At 35.0% G+C, this 15,300-nt stretch overlaps 2 protein-coding genes across 3 annotated transcripts; both read left to right on the plus strand.

Moving 5' to 3' along the window:
- The first annotated feature begins 4,993 nt into the window (after positions 1 to 4,993).
- Positions 4,994 to 6,451, plus strand: LOC114316390 (transcription factor TCP23). Its single transcript, XM_028263039.2, has one exon. The coding sequence runs from the start codon at positions 5,170 to 5,172 to the stop codon at positions 6,274 to 6,276; it is 1,107 nt and encodes a 368-aa protein (XP_028118840.2). The 5' UTR covers positions 4,994 to 5,169; the 3' UTR covers positions 6,277 to 6,451.
- A 1,178-nt stretch (positions 6,452 to 7,629) lies between these two features.
- LOC114316405 (disease resistance protein RPS5) lies at positions 7,630 to 10,812 on the plus strand. 2 transcript variants are annotated; one of them, XM_028263066.2, is made up of 2 exons: positions 7,630 to 10,487; positions 10,574 to 10,812. In XM_028263066.2, the coding sequence occupies exon 1, from the start codon at positions 7,775 to 7,777 to the stop codon at positions 10,460 to 10,462; it is 2,688 nt and encodes an 895-aa protein (XP_028118867.2). In that variant the 5' UTR covers positions 7,630 to 7,774; the 3' UTR covers positions 10,463 to 10,487; positions 10,574 to 10,812. The 2 variants fall into 2 exon arrangements, with proteins under 2 accessions (XP_028118867.2, XP_028118865.2); XM_028263064.2 differs by having other exon boundaries at positions 10,600 to 10,812.
- Positions 10,813 to 15,300: the final 4,488 nt, after the last annotated feature.

Genomic DNA, 15,300 nt, shown 5'->3' on the forward strand with positions numbered 1-15,300 from the left:
TTTACATGGTCATGTTGGATCGTTGTAGAGACTGAATGTTGAACCAGTAAGCATGACACACATATAACTTTTGACGTAGTGCTGAATAAAAATGGCAACATATGATTGAGTGCACCAGGGGGCAACTTTGGTGGTGCGCCAATGGGCGGCTTGGGTTGTACACTAGATAGGGCAGCTTGGATTGTGCGCCAGAGGAAGCAGCTTGGCTGGTGCGCCAAGAGGCAATTTGGGTGGTACACCACAGGAGCAGCTTGAGTTGTGTGCCACATGGGACGACTTAGGTGGTTCGCATAGTGTATAACCATGTTCACCATGATATGTGTATAATACCCCCCTCAAACTCAAATAAGTTTGAAAATAGAAACCTATTTGAGGTTGAAGCAGAGGGAAAAATATAGTGGAATAGAAGCACACACAAAAAAAAAAAAAAATGAATTGCGGGTAAAAAAAATTATGATAGAGATATTTGGGGTAAAATAAACCAACAGATAGAGGAAGAGATCACAACGAAGCGATACTGACAGGAAAATATGATAGCAGAATAGGTTAAGGTCCGGTGGGCGACCAAGGTAAGGCTGCCGCCCGCCAGTGAAGCAAAATTACTAGATACTTAACCTAACTTTGATTCCATATTATAATAGTAGAGAGAGAGAGAGAGAGAGAGAGAGAGAGAGAGAGAAAGAGAGAGAGAGAGAGAGAGGAAAAATATGTATTGTATTCAATGAATTAATCCCATACAATAGAATGTTTATATATATAGGCTAAGAATGAGTATCTTATAAGAAACTTAACTGTGGCAATACAAATATATCTAGGAAATCAATACCTAATATATCTAGGAATATATATACCATATATACATTAACAATCTTCAACATAGATCATAATCAACTTTGATACCCTCTTGATGGTGAATAAAGTTGAAAAATGAGGAAGGGTATCCAGAGCAGCGGCGAAGAGACGGTTGTTGAAGATGACATAACCATAGGGGCGGCAGAGGACAACGAAGTTGGAAGAGAACACCACGAACGAACCAGATAAGAATAGATTTGAACCAGATTTGAAACAAATCTGAAGTGGAGAGATATGTAGATTTGAAGCAAATCTAAAGCGGCGGAGAGCAGATCTGAGGCGGTAGGGTTGACCAGATAAGGTGGAGAAGGCAACAGTGACGATTGCATGAGAGAGAGAGAGAGACGAATTTGATGTAGTCTGCGGTGATAATAGTGGTTGTAGAGTAGCGGTGGTAGTGACAGCGGCACAATAGACGACAGAGGAGGGTGGTCATAGTTCTATCGGTAGAGAGAAAGCGTTAGGATTTTAAGATGTGTGCGCGCGTGCGCGCGCGCGTAAGAGAGAGAGAAAGAGAGAGAGAGAGAATGTGATGGATTTGAGAATTTCATCACTGTATATGATGATATATATAGGGGTATTTTGGTCATTTTGTCTATATTTATCTTTTTGGACAAAGTATTTAACGGTTAGACCTTTGGCTAGACAAAATTGTGATTTAAATTTATGGAACGAGTACCCTAAAAAAAAATATATAAATAAATAAATTAACATCATATATAATAATGAAAAAACAAAAATAGTCCATACCACATTGACAGAGTTGAGCAGTGGCAGCAGGAGCGATGGCGCGGGGCTGTGTTGGTTTTAGATGCAGATCTTGTTGTATTTTTGGCAAATTTGTTTCATACATGATTTCATACAACACTATTTTGCCATTTCCACACAATCATTTTCTAAGTAAAAATTTAGTAAATTTTAAGTAAGTAACTAGGATTTTTGTTTTGAAAAAACTAATTTTTGACTAAACAAATTACAAATTAAAAAATCATTAAATTGTTTGATATTAGTTAATAAATTTAAATAAATTATGTCACATTAACTTTTTATTTTTTTAAATAAACTTCATAAACATATTAATCTTCTTAACTTTTAAAAAATTAAAAAATTATTAAAAGAGCCAACCCAACTAGGAATTGCCATTTTAATCTCATTTGAGGAAGTTCGTCTATACCCATTCAAATGGGGCGAATTTTACTTAACCCGACACTTATGTGGGGGGTTGGATTATATTTTGGTCACCTGCAACGGAGGTGGGGTGGGGTATTGCCTCTCTTGATCTAAACCCGACTTAATATAATTAATAATATATATAAATAAATAATATCTATCTATCTATCTATATATACATATAATATAATTAGATATAAAAAAAGAATACTAAAAGTCTATGGTTCTGTTTAAATATAAATAAATAACAATCCTAAATGTCTCACTATTTATATATATGTAAATTAGAGAAATTATTTAGTGTGTCAAGAATTTAAATGATTTTTAATTTTTTTGACTATTTAAAATGTGGTCGAGTATTTATGGGCATCGAGTATCCGCGGGGACGGAGATAGGATTGAAAATTTTCACTTGTAGCGGGTTAGGGTAGGGGCAGGGGCAGGGGTGGGGGTTTGAGGATGACAAACCCGCCCCAAACCTATCTCGTGGCCATGCCTAAACCCAACCCCACATTAATTTTATCTATGATTCAACCAATCAAAATAGATCCAATTAGTTTTACTAATCTAATGCTGATTGATTTGTAAACACCATGTGAACATATTATTGATACAACAATGCAATAAATTTAAAAGTTAAAAATGTATCTCACGATGACCATCCTTCTAAGTATGATTCATATTTTACTAATCTTAAATTTACACCATACTTCTATTTTAGAGATGGATTTTGAAATATAATTTCATGGTAGATACGTAGCCCTAGGAAATTAGTTATTTTAGTTGGTTATTTGATTTTTTTTTGACTATTTTAACTTGACTAAAATTGTTATGTTTGAAAAGTTGATTTTTTTTTTGAAAAATTACTCATAAATCTCATTTGGAGAAAAATTATTCCATTTGGTCTTAGAAGTTTTCTTTCAAACTAATTAGTCCTTTTTATTTTGGGTATGTTGTATTTCCTTGATTTAGGGTTTGAAAGTTTACTTGTTTGCCTTCGTGTGTGATTTTGTTTGGATTTTTTTCTTAATGTTAGGTGTGTGTAGATAAGATAAGTTTTTACGTTTCTATTTTTTGTGGGGATTTAGTGAAGTGATTCATAGGTGGATGATGTTACCTTATTTGTGGTGTTATTGGTGTGGTGTTCGTTCCTATTGTAACATTGACATTAACTAACATCTAAACGTAATACTAATGTAACACAAAAAAAAAACTCCTTATTATATTTTTTCTAAACGTAACACTCCAATATAACACTCTAAAAAAACTCCTTAGTATAACATTGTAATGTAAGACACAAAAAAATTTCTTATTGTAACAATCTAATGTAACACAAAAAATTTCTTAGTGTATTTTTCCTAAACGAAACACTTTAATATAACACACAAAAAAATTTCTTAATGTAACACTCTAATATAACACACACAAAAACTCTTTAGTGTAACACTCTAATACAACATACAAAAAAAATTTCTTGATGTATTTTTTTCAAATGTAACACTCTAATATAATTTTCTAAAAAAACTCCTTAATGTAACACTCTAATGTAACACACAAAAACTCCTTAGTGTAACATTTTAATGTAACACACAAAAAAACTCCTTAATGTACTTTTTCTAGATGTAACATTTTAATATAACATTCTAAAAAAAATTCCTTAGTGTAACACTTTAATGTAACACACAAAAAAACTCGTTGATGTACTTTTCCCAAACGTAACGCTCTAATGTAACATAAAAAAAAATTCTTAGTGTACTTTTTCTAAACGTAACACTCTAATGTAACACTAAAAAAAAATAAAATAATGCGAGATTCTTCAAACCATTCCAAAAGAAGTACAAATATTCCTTAGTAAGTTTTGAACATATGTATAATTTCAAATTGTGAGTGTTACGCTTGAAAAAGTACACAAATGAGTTTTTTTTAGTGTTTTTGTGTGTTACATTAGAGTATGTTACATTAGAATGTTACGTATGAGATTACATTGATTAAAATATTACGTTTGGGAAAAACACACTAAGAATTAATTTTTTTTTTTTTTTTTTTTTACATTGGAGAGTTACGTTTGGGAAAAATACACCAAAGATTTTTTTTTTTTTTTTTGAGTGTTACGTTATTATGTTTGGGAAAAGTATACCAATGAATTTTTTAGTGTGTTACATTGAAATGTTACGTTATTAGAGTGTTATATTAGAGTTTCGATTTTTGTTCGTAATGTGTGATTTGTTCTAAAATGAGAAAAAATTCAAAACTTTTATAGTGCAAATTGTCCGAATGTGTAATTTTACATTTTGAGAAAATCACTTTTATCCTTGAAAAATTAAACCTAAACATATAAGTGACTATCCTTTTATGTAATTTCTACTTTAATGGGACTTTTGGATTTATAAAAAAAAAGGGAGGACTAAACCATTCTCAATATCACATTTTGAAATTTATTGGTGCTTTATCTTTTTTTTTTGGTAATTGATTTGATGACTGTGAGAGAAAAAAATAAAATAATTATAAATTAAATGTGATATTTTATCTTATTAATTATTTTAATTTATTTTATATTTTAGTAAATTATTTTAAACCAATCATCTTCCCAATACATCCATAATTTGTTGAATAATTAGTTGGTGAAAAAAGCAACAATCAATTCCTCTCGGGTAATTATTCAGTAATCTTAGAATATACACGTGTGATATTTCATAATATTGTAATTGGTAGAAAAAATAGATAAATGAGATATAATAAATGACTAAAAAATAAAAATAAATATATTAAATAATAATTAATTAAAAGAATAATGCTTGGGACCCCCTTTTGGGGGTCACCCCTCACCCCTTTGCCACGTGGCGAGTGGTGATTGGAGGAGCAGGAAAAAAAAGAAAAAGAAAAAGAAAATGTAACCAATGAGAGAGAGAGGGGATCAAAGGGGATGGGGAAAAAGGGGGATGAATCATTGTTGTAATTAAAAATACGAATACGCGTACTCTGGTAACATTCTATAATTTCCCATTCCGCTCGTACACTTTAGCAAAGTCTTGAAACAAACAACTTTAATCTCCAAGCTTTCTTCTGGTCTCTCTCGATGTGCTTTCTCTCGAACTCAATTGGACAATATGTTTTGAGCTGTGAAACAAGATTTTCTTGATCAAATTTTATGGAGTCATCACACCTCAATAACCCTCCTCCAACTGGCACTAGTGGCGGCTCAGACCACCACCACCACCACCACCACCACCAACTCCAAAGTCAATCCCAACCTGGGTCCTCCTCTCATGTCCCAACCCATCATGGTCCATCATTCATGGGCTCCATCTCCACAGAACTAGTCTCTTCTTCAACTACTTCCTCCACCGCCACTACCACGACCAATAAAATTACCAAAAGGCCCTCCAAAGACCGCCACACTAAGGTCGACGGTCGAGGGCGGCGCATCCGCATGCCGGCCTTATGCGCCGCCAGGGTGTTTCAGCTCACTCGAGAATTGGGTCATAAGTCCGACGGCGAGACCATCGAGTGGCTTCTTCAACAGGCCGAGCCGGCGATTGTCGCTGCCACCGGAACCGGCACAATTCCGGCCAATTTCTCCACTCTAAACCTCTCGATTCGTAGCAGTAGCCACAACACCACCATCTCTGCTCCGTCGAAGTCCGCACCTCTTTTCATCAACGGCGGCGGCGGCGGTGGTTCCGCCGTGTTGGGTTTTCATCACCACCTCTCGACCGGCGGTTATGGCGAAGTCTCCAATTATATGACAAAGCGGTTCAAAGAAACAGAAACCACACAAGAACCGGGTTCAGACCCGAAGCCCGGTTCAATTCAGCAGTCAACCTTCCTTCCGGCTGCCGCCATGTGGGCGGTTGCGCCGGCCCCCGCAAACGGCGGCAACGGGTTTTGGATGCTGCCGGTGACAGCCGCCGCCGCCGCCACAGCGGTGGTGGGAGGCGGGCAGGTGGAGCAGCAGAAGTGGCCGTACAAGGGAACGCCCGTTCAGAGAATTGGTGGGTTTGAGTTTCCGGGTGGTGGACTGTTCAGTCCGGTTCAGCTAGTGCAACAACAACAGCCACAGCCGGTTCAGCAGCTAGGGTTGGGTGCATCCGAAAGTAGTAGTGGTAATATGGGAAATTTGGGATCAATTAATGAATATAAGAGTAGGGTTGAGCTGGGTATGAATTTGGAGCAACATCACCATCGAAACCATCCTCAATCTCAGTCGCAATCTCAGTCCAGTGATAGTGGTGATGAAAATCCTAAAGATTCCTAATGATTTTTGTTAGTTTTATTTTTCATATTAATATGTGAATGAATGCAAAACATTTGTGTGTGTTGGTGTTGTCTTTCTCAACTGTTAATGTAATTTGTAATGAATAGCTGTAAATTGTTATTGGGTAAAGACAGTTTTGATTACTTCAAATAATTTGCTTTTGGAGCTTTCTCAATTCTCAACTTTCATTTGCCCGTATAAGAATTAGGATAAATGAATTAACCCGTTCGAACTGGTTTATATTCGACTTGTTAAAAATTTGATTAAATTCAATTCGTTAGCTAAATAAATTAAATTTGAACATATTTTGAAACTCGTTAAAACGTTCAAATCAAGTTTGAACAATTAATTGTTCGTTCGGCTTGGTTCGTTAGGTCTAAAATTATATAAAAATTTAAAATTATTTGAGTTTGGCTGGGCAAAAGTTCATTTGAAATCTGCTCGAAAGTTTAACGAATAAAGTTTGAACAAATTTTGAAACTAGTTAAAGCTATCAAATCAAATTTAAAAAGTTAACTGTTCGGTTCATTTATCACTCCTAATTAGAATGATCATTTCACAAATATTTTATAAGTGTATTTAGATTATAGATTTTTTGAGAAGACTTTTGCAAAACTAAAGAGAAAGTGATGATTTTTTTTTTTTTTTTTTAAAATTTCAACAAAATTTAATTTTTTTTTAAAAAAAATAAGAAATAACATGTACTACTGGTATCGCATAGAAATAGATTTGATCATTACCTTTTTTTCCCACCCAATGATAAGCAATACAAAATTAAATCCTTTTGATACTCCTAATTATAGATGGTAGCCCAAGATAATTTTCTTTTGTATTTGCAACTACAGAATGCATTATTGGATTTCTAGTATGATTCAAGATGGACTGTGTCTTTCAGTATAAGAGGATGAAAATCAAAAATACAAGAGGAAGCAATTTATGTATGGGATTGGGGAAGGGATGGGAAGGGAAGGGGGCGACAATGGAGGATGGGAAATGGAAGAGGCTGGTGGAGGATGGAGAGGGGGTGATGACGGAGGATGGGGTAAGGTAAAGGTTGATAGGGAAGTTGGGAAACAAAGTGAGGAGAGATTTGGTGTGGTGTGGTGAGGTGCGTAATAAGATTAAGAGGAATGATCCTGATTTGTTAAAGGAAATAGAAGAGCCCAATAGTCAATTTTTCCTTGAAAACGATAATGTGATAATTTCCTATCAAAAATTTTTACCCATCATTATTAAATGTTTTTATTTGAAACAAAGTGAAAAATTCAAAATTAAAAGTCTCACAAATGATTTAAGGTTAAAAGTTGAGAACTAAATTGACTGGAGCTTCTACATCGTTCGACATTAATGAAGTTGAATTGGTCTAAAGGTTGACATTTCTTTCCCGTGGACTTTGAGAATGTTGCCTGTGCAGTTTTCCCTGCTAGGTTGTGGTTTTGGTATTGCTTTTTGATGACAAGTTAACTTGTTTACTGTTTCTCTATCTTCCTAAAGAGCCATGGAGTGTGTAAACCCAATCTTAAGCATAGCCACTCGCTTATGGGATTGCACCGCCAAGACGGCAAAAAGTATACACGATTTGGAAGAAGATCTCAAGTCACTGGAAAATGAAATGGAAAAATTAAAAGACTTGACTGAAGACGTGAAAAGAAAGGTTGAACTCGAAGAGCAACGACAAATGACACGAAGGAAGCAAGTTGATGGTTGGCTGCGAAGGGTTGAAGTTGCAGAATTGCAAGTGAAAGAAATCTTGAATAAAGGAGGTCAAGAAATTGAGAAGAAATGTCTTGGATGTTGTCCCAAGAATTGTCAATCAAGTTACAAATTGGGAAAGGAAGTGAAAGAAAATCTCAAGGTTGTGATTGAACTTCAAAGTGAGGGGCATTTTGATGCTGTGGCTGATAGATTGCCTCGTGGTCCGGTAGATGAGAGGCCCATGGAGAAGACGGTAGTGGGCTTGGATTTGAGGTTTCAGGAGGTATGGGGATGGCTCAACGATGAACAAGTGAGAAGTATTGGAATTTTTGGAATGGGGGGTGTTGGAAAGACTACCCTCTTGAGCAAAATTAATAATGAGTTCGTTTACACGAACCATGATTTTGATGTTGTGATTTGGGTTGTGGTGTCCAAGCAAGCAACTGTCGAAAAGGTTCAAAAGGTTATTTGCGATAAACTACATATATCGGATGATCTGTGGAAAAATAAAATTGAGGATGAGAGAGCTGTAGAGATCTTTCAGATTTTGAGAAAGAAAAAGTTTCTACTGTTGTTAGATGATGTATGGGGACGACTAGATCTCTTGAAAGTTGGTGTTCCTCCTCTGGGGAACAACAATAAGTACAAAGTAGTGTTCACAACCCGATCTGAGGATGTATGTGACTACATGGAAGCTGACAAGAAGGTTAAAGTGGAGTGTTTGGCAAGGGAGGAAGCCTTGGATTTGTTCTGGAAGAAGGTGGGAGAGAACACTCTAAATTCTCATCCAGATATACCAAAGCTTGCAGAAAGAGTTGTTGAAGAATGCAAAGGTTTACCACTTGCTCTCATCACTATAGGACGAGCCATGACAAGAAAGAATGATCCCCGTGATTGGGAGAGGGCAATCGAAAAGATGAAGAAAAATCCATCAAGTTTTTCAGGTATGGATGATGATGTATTTCGTGTTTTGAAATTTAGTTATGACAGTTTACACGATGATATTATCAAATCTTGTTTTGTGTATTGTTGTATATACCCGGAGGACTATGACATTTTGAACGACGATCTTGTTGAACATTGGATTGGGGAGGGATTTTTGGATGAATTTGATGATATATATGAATCGCGTAAACATGGGCATGAGATTATTGGAAGCCTCAAGCTTGCATGTCTATTAGAGTTAGGAAAATCTAAAGATCACATTAAGATGCACGATGTGATCCGTGACATGGCATTATGGATCGATTATAAATCTAATGGAAATAATAGATTTTTGGTACTTGAGGAACATACAGGGCTTTTTGAAGTAAATGAAGTAACAAAGTGGAAGGAGGCAGAAAGGATATTAGTATTAAGTAGTAGTAGTGTCGAAGAAATCAGTACTAAGAAAAGGTTTTGCCCCAATCTTCGAACTTTATTTGTGAGACACACTACACTAAATGCATTTCCAAGTGGATTCTTCCAATTTATGCCTGTGATAAGTACTCTTGACTTATCATCAAATTTTCACTTAATTGAGGTGCCTGAGGGCATTGATAAATTGGTTACATTGCAGTATCTCAATCTATCAAACACACGGATAAAGGAGTTGCCAGTTGAGCTCAAGAATTTGACAAAAATCAAGTATTTGTTATTGAATTCAACATATAAGTTGGTGGTAATTCCACGACAAGTGATATCAAGTCTTTCATTGTTACGAGTGTTTAGTATATCCGGTGGCAATTCTTCATCAAATGCTATTGTTGAAGCTAATGTTTTAAGTGGTGGTAGAAAAGCCTTGTTAGAGGAAGTGGAGTCTTTGGAGCACTTGTCCGACATTTCAATTACCATATTTGATGCATTTTCTGTCAAAAAAATACAAAACTCCCAAAAGTTACAGAGGTGCTTGAGCTATCTATGCCTTGAGAGATGCGAGGGATTGAGCTCACTTGAATTGTCATCTTCATCATTGAAAAGAATGAATCATCTAGAGAGACTTGATATATACTACTGTGAATTGAGAAATTTAGAAATTGTTCCCAGCTCAAATTTAATGGGTGGTGGATACTTCCATAACCTTAGTAAGGTACACATCGCTTATTGTGACATGTTGTTGGACCTGACATGGCTCATTTATGCTCCAAGGCTTCAACTTCTTGATGTGGCTCACTGTAGATCGATGAAAGAAATTGTATGCGAGCAAAATGGAAGAGTTGCAGGATTTGAAGATATTTTAGACATATTCTCACGACTCACCACAATATGTCTGATTAATCTACCAAGACTAACGAGCATCTTTCCACGTGCCTTGCCTTTCCCTTCCCTGATAGAGCTCCGAGTGGGAATGTGCTTCCGACTAAGGAAGCTCCCATTTGATTCCGACACTGCCAAGAATAGTCTAAAGGAAATTAGAGGAGATGGATTTTGGTGGAATTTGTTGCAGTGGGATAATGAAACCATTGAGGCTGCTTTCCGTTCATATTTTGTGCCAGAAGAGTCAATGTTGTGAAGATTGGTTGCAACCAAATTCATATGTATGTAATTTTATTTATTTATTTATGAAATCTTTTAATCCTTGATTATTGATACGTACTTGGAAACTGAACTAACTAACTTGCAGTGTTTTTTTTTTGGCTGTTTGGACAGGCATTTGAAGGCTGATATGGGTTATTGGATACTTTGTGATCATACTCAAGAGAGCATATATTGTTATCATTATTGTATTTAAAAATAATAAAATAAAAGAGAGAGAGAATGCTTGGGTATATGTTTGTAATTTGAACAAACTACGGGTCGCGAAATACTTAATTCCCCCAAGATTATTAATGGTAAGGTGTGGTTTGAGGTTTGTTTTTTTAAGTTTTTAATTTTTTTTTTTATGAGATGAAAAATATTTAATCTGTTTAAAATTTTTTTTTTCTTTTTTTTTTGGTATGCAAAAATGTGAATGGCTGAAGTATATAAATTGTATTTTTAGTGACTTTAAGTTTTTGACTTTCTTCATGAAATAAATATTAATGTTATTTTTGTGTGGCATTTTTAGTCAAAAAAAACTAACTTCTCAAAAAGTCCGTTTGCAAAACTCTCACATCTAGACTAAGGTCTAATTCATAACTAAAATCCGACTTTATTAAACATGTTTTTTATATGCTAAGTGACTATCTTAAATTTTGAATATTTTATTTTGTAACGTAAAGGTATTAATGAATTATACTATTGGTTGCGAAGATGAACTGATCGTAAATGTGATTAGTAATATTTATTTAGTGATGATTTTTTGATTCATTTATTATTATTATTATTATTATTATTATTATTATTATTTGTGTTGCAATAATGCTCTTTGTGTAGAGGTTTTCTCGTTTCGTGAAGATTTTCTTCTCCATGTGCGGAGAAATTTTATCAATACCGTATCGGCCTGTACGTACCATACTAGAGTAAAAATGGGATACACACAAGTCAATTCTAATCCGCCTAATTTCTCGGTGGATTCTACCAATACCAAACAATATTGGCCGAAAAATATAAATCCATAGAATTGAACCGTACAAAATTTCTAGATTTCTGATTATATATATATTGTACCAAATATGTTTATTAGTGGTTTGTAATATTAAAATGACAGAAACTTGTGTTTTATATTCTCTTTTAAGTACCTAAATTTGTGTTATGTAGCAGATATGTTATGCTTTTAAGCCTCTTCTGCATATAAATTTGCGCTTTCATGATATTGTATGCTTAAATTATTTGCTACTAGATATATTTTTAACACATATAATATTTTTACGATAAATCCAAAACGATACTCGAAAACAAACAAGTACCAGTAGGTACCGTACCAATTGAAAAATGATACTTTATCCGGTTCAAGATTAACAACTTTAGTGTGGAAGTTTGTTCTCGTATTTTTGGTGTGTGAAGGTTCCCTTTATTTATTTTGAGATCTATCTTACATTTCGATATACTTTATAGAACAATTTATTGTTGAATATGTCCATAAGAAATTTTTTTTAAAAAAAATCCCTTCCCAAAGGGTGCACATTTCCAGAATCTGGTTGTTAGTGATCAAAATGTTCACTCTCGCATTGGGATCCATAAAAAGAAGATAAAAAAATCCATTACAAAAATAGATAATCATTTTAGGATATGATCATTCATAGGAAAGCTTAAAAATACAATTTCATTTTATTCTACCTTCATTCTAAGAAACAAAACCCTATGTTTGAATATAGGACTTCCTAAGGGAAAGAAAATAAGAAAATAAAGAGAAAAAAAGAAGAAGAAAGAAAGAATAATTAATTTTCTTAAGCTCCAGTAATTTGGGGTCAAGTTTCACCTGGAGGATGTTCAATTATTACATTTGTCTCCCCTGTAATAATAATAACTTTAACAGTGTTAATGGAGGTGTTCAATTATTATATTACCCGTAGATATTTTGCATATGAAATGTAATGAAGTCAACCCTCATTCCTCCAACAATATGTATTGTTCAAATATAAAATATGAAATTTTAGATGATAGTGTAATGAAATTTAAGTGATAGTGTAATGAAATTTAACGATAAGGATGTTCAAGTGATGTTTGGACATAAGGATAATGAAGAATAAAATAAGCATTTTAGTCTAGAAAAAATGATAGTGTAATGAAATTTAACGATGTAATTATGTAAAAAATATGGAGCTGAACATAATTTTATCATTACACAAAGGAGGTCAATGCAATTAATCCTAAAAGAGTAATAATAACAATGAAAACTGAACAAATATAAAAATTAATTCAAGCAGCTGATCGTTCTGCAATAATGTTCTGGTGGGAATTGAATAGCCTTCCCTCTTAGTCATAGAAGTAAAAAATGCGATTTTTGACTTCTTTTCATAATAAAGGTAAATTACACGTACATCCTTAACAAAGATCAATACAAATGGTGAAATGATTCAATACAATCCCAATCTTACTCGCTCTAGATATGGAGGTTTGTAAGTGCAATGAACAGGCTAGGATGTGGGATTGTTGGATGATGATGATTTTATAGTTGGTAAAAAGAGGTTGTGTTAGTGAGTTTGGGAGTTGGCTATTGAAGTGGCATTGGTGTGACATTGCTAGGGTTTAATAGCAGTGCCACTGTTAGGGCTTTGATGGCAGTGACAGAGGAGGATGCCGTGGAGGTTGATGGCTTTAGAGAGAGAACAAGAGAGGCGAAAGTAAGAGGATGTGGTTATAATTATAGATATTGGGAGTGGGGTGTTTGGGTTCAAATTGTTTGGCTACGAAGACAATAAAATAGTTGAAAGTAGAAGGGTAAATCGGTAAAAGCATATGTTCCATCAATGACCATAATCCAACAACTCCAACAAGGAAGGCTAGTATAATTTCAATAACTATAGTAAGGGTCAGCAATTGTCATAAACCAAAGGAGAAGTCTGTAATTTACCCAATTAATAAATAACAAAGAAAGAAAAAGTTAAGGTCAAATGAATGCTTCAATGTCACAGATTAATGCTGTGTTTGGTTGGAGGATTTAGGAAGAGATTTGGAAATGAAAAGGGAAAGGGAAAAGGTGTGTGAAATTATGTGAAATTTAGGCATATTTTATTCTCATTTTACTTACCTTTTCCATTTCTCTTTCCAAATCCCTCCTCAAATCCCCAACCAAACACGGCATAAAGGAATGCTTCCATGCAGCAGAAACATTAATTGTGGACAAATTGGAAACAACAAAAATCACAGCACTGTATTTTTAAAATGTCAAATGCGTAGTTGAGCTATGAGTCGCATCAGGCTGCCGACAACAGGTCACATATCAGAAACCAACCACTAAACTCAATTAAAACCCAGAAATATTATTACAAATGCAGCATTAAACAACTATTCCAGAGTTGGAGCAGAGAAAGCAAACAACAAAAGTGAGGGAGCTTTAAAATCAAACCAATCAAATCCATACCTATAGTCAAACACAAGGCATTTCAAAACGGCATCTATTATAGCAGCAGAGAGATGAGATAGAGAGCTATGCAGAAGCAGTTTTCTTTTGCTGGAAGATGACAGCATAAACAGGTACTGCAACACCAATGCTGAAAGCAGTGAAGACAGCTAGGCTCATCTTCAGCTGCTGATGCTTCATTCTATCCAAGTTGTACATGTGTTTTGCATGAAGGTAGTATGGTTCATCATGGCCATGGCCATGCCCTCCCCCCATCCTCTTCACGCCTGTTGAATGGAACCCCCTATTCACTGTCATGAAAAAAACACATACTGGTCTCTTAATTATGAATGCGCAACATACAAAATAATCATGATTTGATTGGAAACAAAACCATTCTGGCTAATGCTAACCAGAAAGGGTAAAGGCAAAACCTACCATTGTTTGCTTCCAACCTATCAGAATACGTATTGAAGCAACTTCAGTGAAAACCATAATATGTTATTATAACCAGACTATTTTTGGGAGGCATTCTCTACCTTCACTTCTAACAAATTTTGCCAATTGCCATTGAAACATGACAGATTAGATGTGGATAGTAGGTAATCCCAGAGAGAGACTAAATTCAATTTACTTAGAGGGCTGCTAAATGCCCCTACCTTTTTCTTTTAGACCCCCACTTCTTCTATATTTTTTTTTATTACAATTTTATCTTAATATCAATTTCCATTTTTCCCCATTGGATGAAACTTAAGGCTTGGTTTGGTTTGGTTTGGTTATCAATTTCCATTTTTGACCCCATCTCTATACTTTCAACCCCAACCCCAACCCCACCCCATCTCCACCTCCACTCCGACCAATAGCCTCCCTGCCATCACCAGATCCGACCACCGTCCACCTTGCCATCACCAGATCCGACCACCCTCCACCCCGCCATCACCGTCCCTCCCATCTTCATCCTCACCAGCAACCTCCTTCTTCTTTCTTCTCCTCTTCTCATCTTCATTCTCCCCATCACTGCCCACCACCACAGTCAAAGTTGACAATAGTCTTTTAACTTATTGATATTTTGACTACTGACCCACACAAACTTGCAAGCTATGAAACCACATTATTGCTCCATGGAATATCACATGCAAGGAGGATTAACTACTATAGTTTGAAAGGTATTTTTGAATGCATTGGTTATAGTGAAAGGTCAATAGCGAATTGAAGGAAGCACCACCTCTCTCCATAGGGCAAATCCTTCACCTACTAATTTAAGCAAATTGCAAAATCATTTTTGTGATAAACATCTTAATAATGTTTGATGATATAAAAAATGAGTGTATTTGAAATAGAGTTCATAGAGAGAGGATCTAAAGGCCATTTGTAAATGAAGTCTGAGTTCCATCATAGAAAGAGATTCATAGTATGACCAAAATGTA

This window comes from Camellia sinensis, chromosome 3 (assembly GCF_055761805.1).
Source record: "Camellia sinensis isolate YWXY chromosome 3, ASM5576180v1, whole genome shotgun sequence".
Taxonomy (NCBI): Eukaryota; Viridiplantae; Streptophyta; class Magnoliopsida; order Ericales; family Theaceae; genus Camellia; species Camellia sinensis.

Excerpts from the sequence above, each read along its gene's own strand:
- LOC114316390 (XM_028263039.2), top strand. The coding sequence starts at position 5,170 with ATGGAGTCATCACACCTCAATAACCCTCCTCCAACTGGCACTAGTGGC.
- LOC114316405 (XM_028263066.2), top strand. The coding sequence starts at position 7,775 with ATGGAGTGTGTAAACCCAATCTTAAGCATAGCCACTCGCTTATGGGAT.